The sequence below is a fragment of the Engystomops pustulosus genome, chromosome 4, assembly GCF_040894005.1.
Source record: "Engystomops pustulosus chromosome 4, aEngPut4.maternal, whole genome shotgun sequence".
Taxonomy (NCBI): domain Eukaryota; kingdom Metazoa; phylum Chordata; class Amphibia; order Anura; family Leptodactylidae; genus Engystomops; species Engystomops pustulosus.
This window is the reverse complement of record NC_092414.1, coordinates 80449172-80468584: the sequence shown is the minus strand read 5'-3', so window position 1 is coordinate 80468584 and position 19413 is coordinate 80449172. Positions and strand designations below refer to the sequence as shown.

General features: G+C 39.0%; 1 protein-coding gene across 2 annotated transcripts in view; it reads left to right on the top strand.

Moving 5' to 3' along the window:
• The window catches only part of MON2 (MON2 homolog, regulator of endosome-to-Golgi trafficking), a 75893-nt gene that overhangs the window by 21325 nt on the left and 35155 nt on the right, over positions 1-19413 (top strand). For both annotated transcript variants that reach the window (XM_072146488.1, XM_072146487.1), the window contains exons 12-27: positions 644-870; positions 1657-1738; positions 2054-2235; positions 2939-3051; positions 3144-3248; positions 3374-3454; positions 3550-3623; positions 4777-4867; positions 6594-6695; positions 9931-10041; positions 10157-10332; positions 10431-10593; positions 13501-13794; positions 15160-15358; positions 16580-17208; positions 18195-18338. In XM_072146488.1, coding sequence (XP_072002589.1) covers positions 644-870; positions 1657-1738; positions 2054-2235; positions 2939-3051; positions 3144-3248; positions 3374-3454; positions 3550-3623; positions 4777-4867; positions 6594-6695; positions 9931-10041; positions 10157-10332; positions 10431-10593; positions 13501-13794; positions 15160-15358; positions 16580-17208; positions 18195-18338 — 2773 coding nt within the window. The remainder of the gene's footprint in view (positions 1-643; positions 871-1656; positions 1739-2053; positions 2236-2938; positions 3052-3143; positions 3249-3373; positions 3455-3549; positions 3624-4776; positions 4868-6593; positions 6696-9930; positions 10042-10156; positions 10333-10430; positions 10594-13500; positions 13795-15159; positions 15359-16579; positions 17209-18194; positions 18339-19413) is intronic.

Genomic DNA, 19413 nt, shown 5'->3' with positions numbered 1-19413 from the left:
AGATTTCCTTTAAATCTGTTAGTGTAGAATCTGTGTATTATACTGGCACCCCTAATAATAGAAATCATGGTAATTTATTGCCTCTGCAATTCTACATGATTTAAATCCCTGCCCGGTCACGCAGCCACTTCAGTACATGATCCTGGATCTTGAGGGGTCATCCCATCCCTCCACAAAGTTTTGGCAATTCCACACTGCTAGCTGACATATGACACAGATGTCATATATAATAATGAGGGAAGGGCAATGATGAAGGTCCCCCACTAAGACTGAGGGAAGTGGAGAATGCAAAGGGGGCACCCATGTTATGATGTAGTGGAGGGATTTAAGAGCCGAGGCTATGGAGGCTTTAGGGAGTTGTGGATACTTTTAGGAAAGGAAGTTCCCAATTGAAACAAAACTTTGGGTACCATGCAGATCTGCAAAAATAATATGAGCTGCTGGAAGAAAGTCAATGGCATGTAGTGGAGCTAATGGTAATGCCACACTTGGCTGCTTATTCCTGTGGTCAGATAGGAGAAGCAGTGTAAGCTTAGGCCAATGTTGCTTGCATGATACATATAAAATATGATTCTTTCTATATAATTCACCAATAATATATTGTGCTCAGTGGTTTTGATATGTCATATGACTTCTGTTGCAGTCTTGAAATGCTGGACAAAGTGGAACCCCCTACTATCCCTGAGGGCTATGCCATGTCTGTTGCGTTTCATTGCTTGTTGGATCTGGTGCGAGGCATCACTACCATGATTGAAGGAGAGATTGGCCAGGCTGAAACAGATTCCCAAATATCAGCGGAAGAGCCTCCATTACAAAGTAATGAACAGAAAGATGTCAGAGCAGTGTCAGATCCTCCTGAGGAGGAACCAGGTAATCAAACATTCTACTGTGTGGCTTACTATGTTGATTATTAAAGGAGTTTGCCCATGAAAGAAAGTTCTTCCATTTGAATCCCCTAGTGATGTTTTAAAGATCATTTTGAACCCCCTTACTTTACAATTTTGCTCTGTTTTAGCTCCTTTAATTATGATGGTCATTGTGTGGGTGGGGACTCTCTAAGCAGACACTTCATGGTTCCTCTGTGCTATGATATGCTGTGTGCTTAGATTATCAGGGTACAGGGTTTATCTACACTTTCATTTAGCTTATGAACATTCCACTAGTATCTGGCACTAGATAATGAGAGATCAGAGTCATGAGATGGATATAAAACACAATGACACTCTGAGCTCTGCTTCCTGCCCTTTTCAATAAAACATAGCTCTGCGTATCTTGTCTGTAGCTAGTAGAGTAAGTCTGTGAACACTACTGCTTGCCGGCAGGAAGTGCCTGTGTCTGATGTGGTCTTGTAATGCGGGGGTGGGTAGGGTCAGGAGGCAGAGAGCACTGGAGTGTACAGAAAAGAAAAACTATTCATGAGAAGATTCCGTCCATAGTTTGAAGATTCACGGTCATATCCAAGGGCAACCAAAGTTGTTAACACCAGGACTGATAGAGACGGGTTGGAATTATATCTGTGAAATGCATTAGAATTAGAATGAAATAGAGAGTGTGTTATTTTGTTGTCCTAAGTATATTTAAGTTAAGAATACCCCTTTAATGGTAATGATCACAAAGAATGAAGTGAACACTAATAATTGTGTTTCTTCTTTTTAGTGGGTAGAACTGTGTGGGAAGAAATGATCAATGCCTGTTGGTGTGGACTTCTCGCAGCCCTCTCCTTACTTCTGGATGCAAGGTAAGAAGAAATCCTTGTTTGTATTTCTTATACTGAGGTAACCTCTGACATAAAACTTAGTGTTTAGGGGGTTTCCCACCACCACCTTGCTGTGTGAGCATGTATGTTGTACACGCCATCCTGCCAATCTCAAGCCTTATGAGCAGTGATCCAGGAATACTTTTTTTTGTTGTTGTTTTGTTTTATATATATATTTTGACTACTCTGTTTATTTACCTGTAGATGTAACATGTTGCACTTGCATAGAACATATTGATATTAAGATGACTTTGCTTTAAAAGCTAATAACTCCTCCATATGTCGTTTCATTTCAAGCACTGACGAATCTGCCACGGAAAACATATTGAAGGCTGAAATGACCATGGCAGCTCTTTGCGGAAAACTAGGACTTGTCACTTCAAGAGATGCCTTCATTACCGCCATTTGTAAAGGCTCCTTACCACCGCACTATGCTCTTACTGTATTGAATAGTACATCTGCCTCACTGTGCAGCAAGTGTAAGAACTTTTACTTCTGGACAATATTAAAAAAACATCAGCAGTGATAGTTATTGTAGGTGGTTAATAATTCTAGCCTGAAAATGTTACATTTTGTAATATGCATGAAGTAGGTAGGATACCTTGTTAATTGTAAAATGTAGACATATTTAGGCTATGATAATACATCTTTTTGTGAACATGTTTGGTGTATAGTCCAGGAAAGCTCCCTGTGTGCACGCTGAATATGTTCATAGACACATACTGGCACTTGCTGGTCTTCTTTTGGCCCCTGTATCATCAGTATACGCTTCATCTATCTTGAAAAGCAGGATGAAAAAGTATACTAGACTTCGCTTTTTTGCTTCCTGGATCTATCCATGGCCTAAAAGTAGTTGGTGTTCCCTAAACGATGTTGAAATATGAACAGTTACCTCATGGGGCTGGGGTAGAGCCAAAAGATGTATCCCACTGAATTTACATATATACATACATACAACGGACAACTAAAAAGGAAGTATTGCCGCCTTGTAGTTTTAAGAACCATATTCTTTTAAAGGGAGTGTTCAGAATTATTAAAACTTACTAGATATACATAGATTGTGCCTTTTTTTTGCAACTCCAAGCCATTAGAATAAATGGGAACGAACTTCGGTACTACAATTTTAAATATAGCATTATTTACAGGCATTCAATTTTTTAAATAGGCTTTTCATTTTTGCAGCATATTCCATCCAGGGGCAAAGCGTTCAGATGATCAGCCCATCAAGTGACTCTCACCAGCAAGTAGTAGCTGTTGGACAACCTCTTGCTCTGCAGCCACAAGGAACTGTTATGGTACGTATACGAAATATGTTTTATTTGGAGCTTTTCTTTATGATCAAAGAAATTACTTAGTTACATACTTGTATTTATTTATTTATTTGCAGCTCACAGCTAAGAATATACAGTGTATGAGAACACTACTTAATTTGGCACATTGTCATGGTGGGTATCTGGGAACCTCTTGGCAACTTGTGCTGGCAACTCTACAGGTATGTTTTATATTACAAGAACCACTTTATGTGTACAACATTTGATTTATATAGATGGCTGTGTTTACTATAGTTTACCCATTTGCAAAGTAACTGTGCAGTAAGTTTGTGTCCTTATTCTTTAGCACTTGGTGTGGATTCTTGGCTTGAAACCCAGCAGTGGTGGTGCACTAAAACCTGGGAGAGCAGTTGAGGGTCCTAGCACAGTAAGCCCCTTCTTTCCATTAAGAATGTCCCATTATAATATTAATGTAAGTTGCATTTCTTGATTTAATCAGAATATTATTATTTTTTTTTTTAGGTTCTGACCACTGCAGTAATGACAGACTTGCCTGTTATCTCCACAATCCTTTCACGACTGTTTGAAAGTTCGCAGTAAGAAATTAATAATTGACAAACCAAAAGGATGATGATGTTTTAACCTCTTTTGATGTTATAAGATATTTTCCACATTTTTACCACAATCAAAACAAAACAAAAAAAAATCACCAAAAATCATTTTCTACCAATATAAATGTAGAAGTTGGGACTCTGCCCATCACTGATGCCTATGTGCCCTTTTGTTTTAAAACATAAGGCTTGGCATGAGATGCATATCCGAGGATAAATGTATGATCTAAATAGAGGCTTAGATGGAAGAAACCCACAAATATCAAGAGGCCTGAGTAGAGTTGGGTAAAGGAAGGGAGATGTAAACCCTACACATTGGATGGGACCGTCTGACAATCTAGTTTGTATGAGGGCCCCAACTCTTCCCACACAGTTGATGTGAAAGATAAAGTTTGTGCCTTTGGCTTTTTAGAAAGATAAGACCCTGCCAAAAATGTCCCAGTGTCCAATGTGTACATGCACGTTTAATGAAAGAGTTGTTGCCAACAGATTATGTTATGTTTAAGAGGTGTATAGGTAGGATTTGTGATATAGGTATGGGTATTGTGGGTGTTTTAGATGAGGACTTAAACCTTTTATAGAAGAAGACTATCTTCTAATTTAAAGGAACAAGTCACATGCAGCCTGATCAGAGGCAGCATGTTATAGGGCAGGTGAAACTATAGTTTCAGAAGTACTTATCATTTATGTCTGTGTTCAATGTTGAGGAGTTGGGGGTGCGATGGATAATCTTCCCTCCGATTGTACATGTAGAGTTAGCTTGTTAATCGCCAATAGCAGTACCTATGTCTTTGGCAGTGAAGGTGTTAAGCAGTATTGTTTATACAGTTTCTTAATTTGGGTCGACTTTTATTTCTAGCGTATATTTTCTGATAGTGGGAACTTCTGAAATGAATTGATGGATGCTCAGGAAATGTTTACATTCAAGTTTGACACCATTTGTATTCATTTATTGGATTTATTGTTTTAAAATAGTTTTTTAAAATATTGTAGTCACTGTATTAAGAGATTTATTAAAATTAAAATACATGACTTTGCACTATGTTTCCTGGTAATGAGAAAGTTCTGTGAGACAGTGAAGCTTGTGCATGTTATTTTTGTAGAACAATAGACAATGAAGACTTCATTTTCTTTTCAGATACCTGGATGATGTATCTCTGCACCATCTCATTAATGCACTTTGCTCGTTATCTCTGGAGGCTATGGATATGGCATATGGAAACAGCAAGGTAAGACACTTCTGTGCTGTAAACATTTGCAGTAGGTTTAAATGGAAGATGTGAGAGCTGAAAGAGTGAAAAGTGTAGTAGTATGTAATGGAGGAAGAGAGTGACCGTCTGTGTTAGGCAACATGCATGATACTATACAGCATAACAACAAGGTGTATAATATGACAAGTAATGGGGTGATCCCATATGAAATGAATGGACAAAAGGTATTAAAGGAAATCTAACACCAGGATGAAGGATTGTAAACCAAGAACACTGACATGTTGGTGTGTGTCCTGTCTGACAGGATCCACTATTCTCTTTTTACACAAAAAACTCATTAAGATTATGCAAATTTGTGCATCCCCTGTGGCAGGTTCTGCCCTTTTTTTAGCTTCTGTATGCTCTTGTTTTTACAAAAAAAGCCTTTAAAGTATGCAAATTTGCATAATCTTAATGAGTTTTTTGTGTAAAAAGAGAATAGTGGATCCTGTCAGACAGGACACACACCAACATGTCCGTGTGCTTGGTTTACAATCCTTCATCCTGGTGGTAGATTTCTTTTAAACACTTAACACTTTGTACTAGAAATAATGAACAACACAAAGTTACATTGTGGAAAATCTTCCACATCTGTCATAAAGAGCTTTGTTACGGTGCATTCTGCTCTCACCTGTTACCTGAGGTTTAGCATATAGGGAGGATTATATGCTCTTCTACAGTTTTAAGGAAATTAGGAGGTCATGAATGGGGTATTTGCTTCCAGTAGTTTCTGCTCCTTTTGAAACCTGTAAGTCATATCAGCTCGGCTAGAAATCATTGATCTGTAAAGTTGTCACATTCTCTTATGATCGCTTGAGACAATATTTGGCACCATGAGATCTTGTCTTGATGGGATTACAGTACTACTTGTGTTTAGAGCTGGAGTCTGTTGCGATATTCTGTCACTTTAGTATTGAGATCAAAGTTTTCTTTTGGTTTAAGACCAGTTTACATCATCTTTGGTGCTGAAAGCTTGTGGCACTTTCTTGGTGACAATTTACAGACTAAAATAATCTGCATGGAAAGAGATGAAATTTGTAACTTTTTCTTGTTTTCTGTTGAGTGAACCTTGGATACTTGGTTACTTGGATAACCCCAGTTTCCAACTTCTAGTCATTCTTTTCCACATTGTTTGATAACGCCCGCACACTGAGAGGCTGTGCATCATATTTCCCTGAAGATGGCTATACACAATAGTCTGTTTTCTAAAACCCTGAGTATTATAGAAGGTTTTTGGTTTTACTGCACTGAAAGATGCACATTTTCAGGTTTTCATTAAAGGACATCTACCACCAGGATGAAGGAATGTAAACCAAGCCCACTGACATATTGATGTGTGCCCCCTCTGGTCAGATCTGCTCATCTTTTAGCTTCTTATGCCCTTGTTTTTAAGAAATAAAGGATTTAACAAATTTTGCAAATGAGCCTGAGGGGCTCCAGTCACCATTGATATCTATTGAGCCTGGAGCCCCTAAGGTTCATTTGCATACTTTTTAAAACCTTTATTTTTATAAGAACAAGGTCCTTGTATGTCAGTGTGCTTGGTTTACAATACTTCATCCTGGTGGTAGATGTCCCTTAAGAGAGATTTTATTCAGTTTTCAAAAGAGAATGAAATATGTAAGTAGGGAGTCTCCTTAGCTAACTTCTCATAACTCTGCTTTTTTTACATGTTTTATATAATTCTTGCACTTTTTTCTATTAGGAACCATCTCTCTTTGCTGTCGCTAAGTTGCTGGAAACTGGGTTAGTGAATATGCACAGAATTGAGATCTTGTGGAGGCCATTAACAGGACATTTAATAGAGGTAAACTGTTTCCTAAAGCTATAAATATGTTTTATAGTTTATTTTCTATTATATTTTATCTGCTTGGTGTTTCTGACCTATTGATGAAAACAAAGGGTAAAGTCACTAGGGGTTAAATGGATCTCTTCTAAAACTTTGTGCATGTGGCCCTTGCATGCAGTTTTATAAAATAAAAATAAATAAAAGAATACCTCCAAAAATCAACAGTAAATATGTTATATCTGTAAAGAAAAAGAAAGAATAATAAACAATTAATGCATCTGTAACAAAATTGGATAAAAAGGGATCAAATCGTTAGATGTGCCCCAAAACAGTAGCAATGTTATAAAATATAAAACCAGAAGGAAACAAATCGCTGGTGCTGTTAGTACATAATCCCACAGTGGACATATGTAAGATATAAAACGGCTTTATTCTAATAGTATGTATGTTTTGGGCAAAAGCATGCCCTTCTTACAAATATGTGAATTATGTAGTTGAGCATCTTCAGAAACCCCTTACCGTTGTTTAACCCCTTACCGACATGTGACGTAGTATTACGTCACATGCCGTGTGCGGGTGCATGGAGAGGGCTCACTGGCTGAGCCCTCTCCATAGCCAGTAAGTCTTTGCTGTATATTGCAGCAAAGACTTACCGGTAACGCACATACAAGGAACACTCTGGGAAGTACTACACACATGAATACATAAGCAGCTCTACTGAACACACTGGGAAGTACTACACACATACAGAACCCTTCCCCCCCCCTCCCCTCCTCTTCTTCTTACCCTGTCCCAGCGCAGCATGGCAGTTTTAGACTTGTGGTGATGTAAGCAGCATGTGATCAGTCACATGATGCTGAAATCACCGCAGGTCCTGTAGGACATCGGGGAGAGGGGAGAGCAGTGCAGAGGCTCCCCTCTGGGAGATCGGATGAAGTGCTAGGTCAGGGCATCATCTGATCTCCATTACAGCGGTCAGGAGGGTCTGGCAGTGATGGATCCTCCTGACCTTCGGTCTATAAGACGCAGGCACTTTTTAGCAAGATTTTTTTCTTGCTAAAAAAATGCGTCTTATAGTCCAAAAAATGCAGTAAAAGATATGGTAAATGAACAGTAAAAATCTTAAATACATTAGGTATCGCCGCGTCTGAAAATGCCATATCTATCAAAATATAATAACTGTTTTAAAAGGCGTTTAACCCCATAACGGAAAGTAGCACCCAAAGTCGAAACTGGCACTTTTCTGCCATTTTAAAAAATTTAAAATATTCTATTAAAAGTGATCAAATGGTCATGGAGTCCTAAAAATGATAACATTGAAAACATCATCAAAAGTTGCAATAAATGACACCACCCAAAGCTCTGTACACAAGTAAAAAAAAATTTATTAGCGCCAGAAGATGGCAAAAAAAATTTTTTTGTACAGGAGGTTTTAATTTTTGTAAATGTATGAACATAAAACCTATACAAATTTTGTATCCCCGTAATCGTACCGACCCAAAGAATAAAGTAGACATGTCATTTGGGGCACACAGTGAAATCTGTAAAATCCAAGCCCACAAGAATATGGCGCAAATGCGTTTTTTCACCAATTTCACTGCATTTTGAATTTTTTTCCCACTTCCCAGTACACGCCATGGAATATTAAATACCACCATTTTGAAGTGTAGAAAATAAGTGAAAAATGAAAAGCAAAAACGGCGGGAAGGGGTTAAAAAACAAGTGGCAGAAAAGCTGCTGTATTCCATGTCCTCACAGGAAAGAGCAATACAGTTTATCTATATGTTATTTTAATCCATAAAATAAAGCCATTGGAAAACTTGCCATACAAAACAAACCTTTACTTTTATTGAAAAAAAAACAGGTTTTGGAAAAAATGAATTATGAAAAACCTATTCCATTGGAGAATGGAAAAAAATGCTTAGTCCTGAAAGCTGTGTCCTCAATGTGATAACAGAAAATGATGAATTCCGAATAGTCCTAGGCAAAATTTACACTTGTATTAACTTGTGTTCGTGGTCTCCTTGTTTTTTACTGTTTTAGTTGTTGTTTTTTTTTTTTTTAATATTTTCCTGTATCATCAGGACCCAGAAGCTGAGAGCAGCTACAGAGCTCACTTTTTTAAGTTCAAAATGTCAGAAAATCTGTTTGTTTTATTTCACATAATGATTCTAGTTTGCGCTACTTTAACTGTGGACTGTATATGTGGTGTTTTCTGTCATCTGTTTTCATGAGCTGTTGTTCTGTCTTTTTCCTTTTACTTGCTCTTGTCCTGATCAGAAGGTATGTTTGCACTGCATGCATCTAATGTGCACAATTTTCTACATTTTTGTCTCTGTTTTTATGTTGCATGCTTCAATTTATAGAAGTTTAAAAAAATTTTTAAATTCTGTGTGATCTACTTCTTTAAATGCCGCTGGCAAAGCTGCGATCATTGCTGGCAATGTTAACTGTGTGTTCCAGTGTTTGAACCAAACTTTTGTTTCTGGTTCAGCCAAACTCAACCGGGTCCTCTCATCCCTAGTGGTGATCTAACACTTCCCCCATCCCCCACCGATCATACAGTATACAGATCAATTTGTACACTGTGTAGTAGCTGAGCCACGGTGCTGCAGCTCCTCACGCATTCATGTGAATGTTTATACTAATTGGGCTGATTGTTATTGCGATGCAAAAGTAATCTTGGCATGCTGAACAAAAATGGGTCACGGCATATGTATGTTTGTATGTGTGTGTGTTACAGTGTATTGACCAGATCAGCACAAACCAGTTACAGATCAGCAGCACCAGAATTTCAAGAACTAATGTTAAAAGAAAATCTTTCTGTTTATATAGTCACTGTTGCAGGTTGAAAACATCGTAGTATTGGATCACAACAAGTTTTGAAGCTGCAGGAACTTGTGTCATTTGGATTACCCTCATCTTGCATAGTGGGGGCATGTTGCTAGAATGTGCCATGTAGGTTTCTGAAAATAAAAATGGCACATCACAGACTCTGCCCCCTTTACTTTTTCCGCAAAAACTGCAGCCTATTCACATGAATTGTGCCATTCTGCATATCCCTGCACATCGGGTGTCCAGGGAAATGGGAGGCCACCAGAGTAATCCAGCACCACTGCCTTTCCATTCTCACAATTGATGTGGATGCCAGAGGCTGCTCTAGTACTGATCATATACTAGTCATATACCATCATTTACATTCAGTTTCTCACATTTGTTAAAAAACTTATTTTTATGAAATGGTCTTTTGCAGGTTTGCCAGCATCCAAACTCTAGAATGAGAGAATGGGGAGCAGAAGCTTTAACATCTCTAATAAAATCTGGACTGGCCTTTAAACATGAGCCAGAACTTTCTCATAACCAGGTATCCCTTCATCTTTGGTGAAGTGCCTTGCACTGCATGTATGTAACTAATAGGGGACCAGTTGTAGTATGTAGTTGTATTTTATGTGAAATTGAGGCCTAGTTTTCTATCCTAGAGACTTCAATTGCTTCTCCTGAACCCCTTGAAGGAGCTTTCTGCCATAAATCACCATGATATCCGCCACAAGCAGTTGGAATGTGTATTACAGATTTTGCAGAACCAAGGAGATAGTCTGGGACCTGGATGGCCACTGGTTTTGGGAGTTATTGGAGCAATAAGAAATGATCAAGGGTGAGCCTGGCGAGATAAAACCAATATTATATATAATATAAAAAATAATATATATATATATATTATTTTTTTACTACAATCCTGTATTTATTTTCTAGGGAGTCTTTAATACGGACTGCTTTCCAGTGCCTTCAGTTGGTTGTGACTGATTTCCTTCCCACAATGCCTTGCACATGCCTGCAGATAGTTGTAGAGGTGGCTGGAAGCTTTGGCCTTCAGAATCAAGAGTTGAATATTAGCTTAACATCTATTGGTTTGCTGGTAAGTCGTCTTCAAATGCTGCTGATGGTTTACAAATATTGCATGACATTGACTGAGGGTTAAAACCTAAATTTTTATTAGAATAATGATAAACATTGACACAAACACAAACCTAGAAAAGAGAACATTCAGATGTTTTTGTGAACTACTCTGCAGACTCTGCAAGAACAAACCCACTTTATTATCATGGCTTCCACCTTGAGTCTGGTGCATTTATTGTAATAAAACACTGTTGCTTAATATATTGCAGGTAAATTCTTAAAAGTATAATGTTACCAAGTAGCCTCTACACACATAGGTTTTAAGGGTTATGGTTCTTCCAGGCGTTTAAAAAAATTAAAGGGGTCTGAAAACTTCATGAACATTTTTGTTCTCTGTTTCATTGTAGCCAATTGGTAAGACCCAAAAAGTTTATTTTTTTTACTTAAAATATTTTTAATATACACTCTGCACCCCAATTTGACAAAAAAAAAATCTAAATGTTAATATTTTTGCTAATTTATTAAACATGAAAAACTGAAATAGCACATGGTTAGAAGTATTCAGACCCTTTGCTCAGTATTGAGCAGAAGAAGCTTTTGAGCTTGTACAGCCATGAGTCTTCTTGGGAAGGATGCAACAAGTTTTTCACACCTGGATTTGGGGATCCTCTGTCATTCTTCCTTGCTGATCCTCTCCAGTTCCCTAAGGTTGGATGGTGAACGTTCGCGGAGGCCATTTTCATGTTTCTCCAGAGATGCTCAATTTGGTTTAGGTCAGGACTCTGGGCCAGTCATGAATGGTCACATAGTTGCTCTGAAGAAACTGCTTTGTTAATTTAGCTGTGCGTCATTGTCTTGTTGGAAGGTGAAACTTCGGCCCAGTCTGAGGTCCAGAGCACTCTGTAAGAGGTTTTCATCCAGGATGTCTCTGTACTTGTATGCATTCATCTCTCCTTCAATTGCAACAACTCATCCTGTCCCTGCAGCTGAGACCCCCATAGCATGATGCTGCCACTACCATGTGTCACTGCCGTGATTGTATTTGGCAGGTGATGAGCAGTTCCCGGTTTTCTCCACACATACCACTAACGCCAAAAAGTTCACTTTTGTCTCATCAGACCAAAGAATCTTATTTCTTATAGTTTGTGAGTACTTCATGTGTTTTTTTTTTTCAAACTGTATGCAGCTTTCTTATGTCTTGTACTGAGAAGAGGCTTCTGTTGGTGGAGGGTTGCAGTGATAGTTGACTTTGTCGAACTTTTCTATTATCTCCCTGCTGCATCTCTGGAGATCAGCTACAGTGATCTTGGGGTTCTTCTTGACCTCTCTCGCCAATGGCCTTCTCCCACGACCATGTGGAGGAAGTTGTAGTTGTCCCAAACTTCTTCCATTTAAGGATTATGGAGGTCATTGTGCTCTTAGAAGAATTTCTGCAGTGCTCCTGTAACCTTGGCCACATCTGTGCTTTGCCATGATTCTGCCTCTGATCTCCTTCGGCAGTTCCATAGACCTCATGATTCTCTTGTGCTCTGACATGCAATGTGAGCTGTGAGGTCTTGTATAGACAGGTCTGTGAGAAAAAAAATCCATGGAATCCAGCACTTAAAATGAATCTTCTGCATACATCTTTCTGCATACAAAAAGTATTCCATGTACAAACGGCTATGTGTTTCAAGTTCACAGACTCTTTATCAGCCATCATCCCTTAATGCTCACGGGTGGGACAACTTCCTTGCTACACACTATCTGTGTGAACTATGTAGACAGGTCAGTGCCTTTCCTAATCAAGTCCAATCCATTTAAATAAACACAGCTGGACTCCAGTGAAGATGTAGAACCATCTCAAAGAGGATCAGAAGGAAAAGGACAGCATGTGAGTTCAACATGAGTGTCGCAGCAAAGGGTCCGAATACTTATGACCATGTCATTTTTTAGTTTTTCTTGTTTAATGAATTAGCAAAAATATCTGTTTATTTTCTGTCAAAATGGAATGCAGAGTGTACAATAATAATCAAAAAAATAAGTTTCATAAACGTAACAATTGGCTGTAATAAAAAAAAAAGTGAAAAATGTAAACGGATCTGAATACTTTCCATTCCCATTGTAAATTTAGATTGCAATCAACATTAAAACACTAAGTTGCTGAGACCTGCATCTATTTACAGAATATAATAAAAGGTTGGGTCTCTCTGTGAGCACTTGCCAACTAAAAGAGACTCGGACACTATATTTTACCCCATTAACCCCTGCAAGACCAATTTTTTTTTTTCCTTTTTCCCTCCTCTCATTTCACAAGCCGTAACCGGAGCTAGTTTGGCTGAGAGGTGTCATGAAGTAAGAGTTCTCACTGAAACTTTGCCAATTATGGCCGCCTTATAGGTTGTGGAGACTTATAGCCCTTGATGCTGCACTAGGGGATTCTGGGAAAATCTGCAAATAACTTTTCCAGGATAGGGTAGGAAAAACCATGCCTCTTTTAGATAGGGCTCATTCACACTGCCGTCTGCGGGGCCGTACATGCGGCCGCAAATTTGCTGCTGCATGTACATCCCCATAGACGGCGATAGCATGCTTTATCTTTCGGCGGATGTGCAGCCGTGTGCCGCTGTTTTCTATGGAGGGAGGAGGGGCCACCTCCTCCTCCTCTCCAGCACATGGCGGTATGCCCGCATGGCAGGCATACCGTGTGTGAATATACCTTTACCTTGAAAGACAGCACCCTTGACATCATGCTAGATGGTAAAGGGGCTGCCTTACAAGGTAGCTAAAAGAGGCGTAGCTTTTAAGCAGCTTCTTCTGAGCAATAGTAGATATTGCTCATGGATGTTTGCTGATACTTCATCCATGTGATGTAAATATAATATGACTATGATCTGATTACCGGGAAAAAGGTCTAAACAAAACTGGTTACCCTTTTGTTTTTCAGTGGAATATCTCGGATTACTTCTTTCAACGAGGAGAAACAATAGAAAAAGAACTAAACCGAGAGGAAGAATTGCTTCAGATGCAGGCAAAAGAGAAGGGAGTGACTTTGAATCGTCCCTTCCACCCCGCACCCCCCTTTGACTGCCTGTGGTTGTGTCTTTATGCTAAACTGGGAGAACTATGTGTTGACACGCGCCCTGCTGTCAGAAAGAGTGCGGGCCAGACCTTGTTCTCCACAATTGGGGCGCATGGAACGTTACTACAGCATCAAACCTGGCATACTGTCATTTGGAAGGTACTGAAGTCCTGCCTATAGACAAGGCAATACTAAAAAGTAGCTCCATTCCCAGATTGGTTTTCAGTCCATTGCTTTGCCATTTTGTATTAATCCATTATAAAACACTCAGTGCTTCATTTTTTTTTTTTCTCTTGAGTATTGACTTATTAGCAATATCAGCAGTTATTTACCTTTTAGAAAGGCATAGGGACTTATTTACATTTGATATTTAGTCCACATATCAAACAATGCTTAGAGTATGAAACCAAGAAAAAGACGTGTATAATGGACAAAAAAATAATTTTATTTAATTAAAAAAAATGATTAAAACCATCTAAAAGGCCAGAAAAACTGGACACAATAATTTATAAACCCTCTCGTAAAGTGTAAAACAGCAATGTAACCATATAGCTCCAAACACACTAGGTATATAATATTGCATACTAAAAAACCATAATAATACTGAGGAGCAAAATGTCTATAATAAATAGGTAATACATAGTAGGCATATTGCAATAAAGTTATAGTATTAGGTTACATTACCATGTAGTTGAAAATGAATGACCCGAGAGGGGAAAGAAGGACCTCCTTCATTTTCAACTACATTGTAATGTAACCGAATATGTACTTTATTGCATTATACCTACTATGTATTACCTATTTATTACAGACATTTTGCTTCTCTTTTGAGGTGGAGTGATGAGAAATTAGGACACTAGTATATGTAGCACATTAGGACTTGTTACATTCAGGGAATTACCCCCCCGAAACTGCCTCAATGTATTCATAATAGAGTACGAGACAACGGGAACATCTTTCCATACTATAGATGTACCTGCCTCCCGGCCACTGAGTTGACAAATACCTACCAATGATACATGTGGGTCATACTCTCTGAGCTGGAACTTATTTAATAAGTGCGACAGTGTGGCACGTCCCCATCGACCCTGTACACACGGTTGCACACATTGGAGAGTTTTTATTTTAATGTATATTTATTAAAAGTTATATTTTACATAATTTTTTCTCCCCAACGATACCTGTGATTCTCTCAGACATTTTGCTTCTCAGTATTATTATGGGTTTTTAGTACGCAATATTATATACCTAGTGTGTTTGGAGCTATATGGTTACGTTGCTGTTTATTCATATATACCATATATACTCGAGTATAAGCCAAGACCCCTAATTTTACCACTATAACCTATATTTTTTTTACTCGAGTATAAGCCGAGTTTGGTTTTTCAGCACATTTTTTTTGTGCTGAAAAACTAAGCTTATACTCGAGTATATATGATACTTCTCTTTTACATGTGTGAAGAGAACACATGTATACCTTCATTACTAGTTATCCATTTTTTTTTCTTTGTTTTCTTTCCATAGGTTCTTTTCCAACTTTTAGATAAAGTTCGAGAGTCTTCAACAACAGCTGACAAGGAGAAGATTGAATCCGGAGGTGGCAACATCCTCATCCACCACTCCAGGGACACAGCAGAGAAACAGTGGGCAGAAACCTGGGTATTAACCCTAGCCGGGGTGGCCCGGATATTTAACACTAGACGTTACCTCTTACAGCCATTAGGTAAGATCTGATTTCTATGTCAAAGAAATTCCACCATCAAAATCAAGCATGATAAACCAGTACTTGTAGATCCAGGCACCATGACCCTGTTTTTCCCACCTCTCTGCCTGTGTAATCTAGCACCAGAAGAAAGTTCAGCAGAGGGGGAAACCTGTACTGCGCAGTGTGACAGCCTGTAAATCTGCAGCACTCAGGGGCTCTAAAAACGACCACCAGAGCCCTGTTGACTCATTAGCATAATTTTAAAAATTGAATTTAGAAGGAAAGAGGCCATGGATAACAAATATAAGCATGTTACCACAGACACATTGCCTGGATCTATGTGTAAGTACCCTTGGTTTATCATGCTTGATTTTGATGGTGGATTTCCTTTAACTTTTCAACCAATTTAATAATTTTCAAAATCCCTTGGAGTTATCCAATGGCGGTCCCATGTTATGTACCTTCCATGGTGAAGAGTGGCTACCAAGACCGCCTTTTTCTGTTGAGGACCTTAAATGCTTAACCCATATTTCACTTGGAGGTACATTCACAAATGCTGTGTGCTCGCCCGAGCACAGGACTGGGAGGAAGATCAGGTAGTGCCCCTCTCCCCTCCTTACTTCATAGGCAGACAAGTGGCTGCTCCGCAAATCTGCCAACATATAGAACATTTTCTATACTTTGCATTGTGGCCGCCAAACTTGGTCACAGTACGGTGATACTCCATGTGCTCACTGCGCCGTTGGAAATCATGAGATCAGATCACTGCCCCCAGAATTGCCATGGAAATGAGCCCTTGCCCTCATAAACTTTCCTCTTCTGCCTGGAGGAGCCGCAGATCACATGAGCCCCTGCAGACACTTGCTACTTGCAAAGACAGGGGGCAGTGATATCATTAATAAATACATGTCCTTCCATGTCATTGGTTGGAGCCAAGGACATCCACATACCCCTCCTGTGAACATCATAACCGTTGTGTGTGCATTCAGGAATGAACACTTTGCCCTCTAACCTGCTGGAAGTCCAGAGAACTCACTGCTCCTCTCTGAACAAAGGCAGAGTTTACCAGTATATGTCAGTATAATATGGGAGACCCTATTATACTATTGTACTGACCTTTGTAAACTTATGTGGCCAACCCTTTTAATTGTCCTAAGGTGGCATATATCTTATAGAAAATGTATTCTTCAGTGTCTGATCAAGTCTCTTTCCTTTTTTTTCTATTGCATGTGGATGTAGGTGACTTTTCAAAAGCCTGGGACGTTCTCCTGGATCACATTCAGTCTGCAGCCCTCAGCAAGAACAATGAAGTCTCTCTAGCGGCGCTCAAAAGCTTACAGGAAATTTTGCAGATTGTTAGCCCAACAAGAGAAATGGATAGGCCAGAGCAACTGCCTGGTATTTCAGTGCCTGTACCTACTATCCTTGGACCAGTCACCGCTGCTGGGCCAGGTAGACCGCTGACCAGAGCGGACTCTGCAGGAGAGAGATTTACCAGATACAATAGCATTGAGCAGCCAATAGCCATAGATGAGATTGAAGACTCAGCCTTGTGGTGGGCCGCCTGGAACACCTGGTATAGGATTGGTTCAGAAAGTACAAAGCCTCCAACCACGTGTGATAAACTCACTTTTATCCCTAGTCAGCCATTCCTCACAGCTTTAATTCAGATTTTCCCAGCTCTTTATCAGCACATCAAAACTGCTTTTAACATGGATGACCTACAAAAGCTTGGGGTTATATTACATGGGGCTGTGTCAGTGCCTATAAGCTCGGATGCCTCTCCTTTCATCCTCCCCTCTTATACTGAAGCAGTGTTGACAAGCCTGCAGGAATCTGTGCTCACAGCTTTGGATGTCCTACAAAAGGTGACTGTCAGTCTCATCTTCACATATTTTGGCTTTTTCTTTCTTACATGACACCATGGAAGCATTTCAATAATCCAGTTCTGAAACCAACAATCCTCAGTAAGCTAAAATAATATGTTAATTTAGTTATGAGTTGGATAGTGCAGTATTTTTTGTTATTACTTGATTTTATTATACTTTAAACATGTTTTTATGCCGTTTTGGCATTTATACCGGTAGTTTATCTTTAACTCCCTGAGAACTTGAGCATCGGCATTGCTTATAGTTCTACCCAACCTTCCCCTTTGATTACGAAGGAAATTTACCATCAAAATCCATCATGATAAACCAAGGGCACTTACTCAAAGATCCAGACACAGTGACTGTGGTAATCTTCTTATATTCTCATCCATGGCCTCCCTCCTTCTAAAATAAATTTTTAACATTAGGCTGATGGGCCTGAAGGACTCCATGGGTTGTTATCAGAGCTCTTGCATGCTGAAGATTCACAGGCTGTTACAGTTTCCAGAGAGACGCGCTGAGGGGAGAGAGACAGAGAGACGGGTAGCAGCCTATGAAGCTACAGCACAGAGGGTCTCTGATAATAGAGCATAATTTTAAAAGTTGATTTTCGAAGGAAGAAGAACAAAAACAAATATAAGAACATTACCACTGTCCCATTGCATCAATCCATGAGTAAATGTCCCTGGTTTATCATGTTGCATTTTGATGGTGGATTTCCTTTTTATATTTATGTTGTTACATTTTATGGACAAGACTATTTTATCTATCTAATCCATATATCCCTGTTAATAACCCTGCAGATTATATTGTTGAATTTAGATTAGTTGTTTGGCAAAAGCAGAATAGAAAATTATTTCTGAGTGTTTGATACATGACTGTTCTGGTCATGGTCAATGAGGCTCTCACTTTACTCTTAGAAGCATCACTAAGGTTGCTCCAAGGTGATATCCTGAAATCTTATCTGTTTCTTTCCCTCTGTTTAGGCCATCTGTGTTGGGCCAGAAAATATGCAGATAATGTATCCAGCAATTTTTGACCAGCTATCTGCCTTTGTACAGTTTTCATGTAAACCTCCTCAGTATGGCAAACTAGAAACAAAGCACATTGCTAACGCCAAATACAATCAGGTATGTATCGCTGCAGGCTGGAGGAGCGCAGGAAGTGACTAACATTTATTGACCGATCCATACACCCTTACATGCTTTTTTCTATTTAATAGGTCAGGGATAATTGTACTTTCAGGCCACCTGTTATCTCGCATCCCGATACTAGGCTTCTTGAAAGTCAGACATTGATGTAGCGGAAACTGCATTATTTAATGTAGCACTAAGGCATAGTTCATTTTCCTAACCCTAGAAAACTTGCTTATATAATCCCTACTTCCTAGTTAATAGTAACTCTTGGAATCCAATATTGATTGTCTTTCTTTTAGATGATCAATATCAGACTGGCAGTGAGTGCCCGCCTGCTTCACATACCTGTAATCTTTGTCCATTTGTCACATGGCTTTCATGACACTCGGTCCCATTTAAGTGAATGGAACTGAGCTGCAATACCAACCACAACTGATGTGTAACATACAAGACTCCAGGATTGTGAAGCAAATCTCACATATGATCTATGTACATGATAAGCGTCCATAGCTTACTGCAGATGGGATAATAATCGCTTTATTAGACACATTGCACATTTTATACAGCCGCAATAAACTACAATCTCAGAAAAAAAGTTTTATTTCAGTAATTCAATTCAAAAAGTAAAGCTTCTATATTATATAGGGTCATTACAAACAGAGCAAACTATTTCAAGTGTTTATTTAGAAATGGTTAATGTTGATGAGTATGGATTACAGCCAAGGAAAACCCCAAGGTCATTATCAAAACTGTCCAAAAAAAATTTTGAGCAGAGAAATATTGGCCAAATGAAAAGTTTGTAGAGTAAATGCACTAACTACTTGATCGGGGCTCCTCTTGCATCTATGACTGCATCAATGTGGCGTGGCCTAGAGGTGATCGGCTGATGGCACTGCTGAGGTGTTATGGAAGCTCAGGATGTGAGATATCAGCCTTTAGCTCTTCTGCATTGTTCTCCTACCAAAAACAGGTGAGAGTACAATAGCAATACATAAAAATCAAAACTTTAATGCATCATATAAATACAAAGATATAATTACAAAATACTGAATTCATATCATCAGGAGAG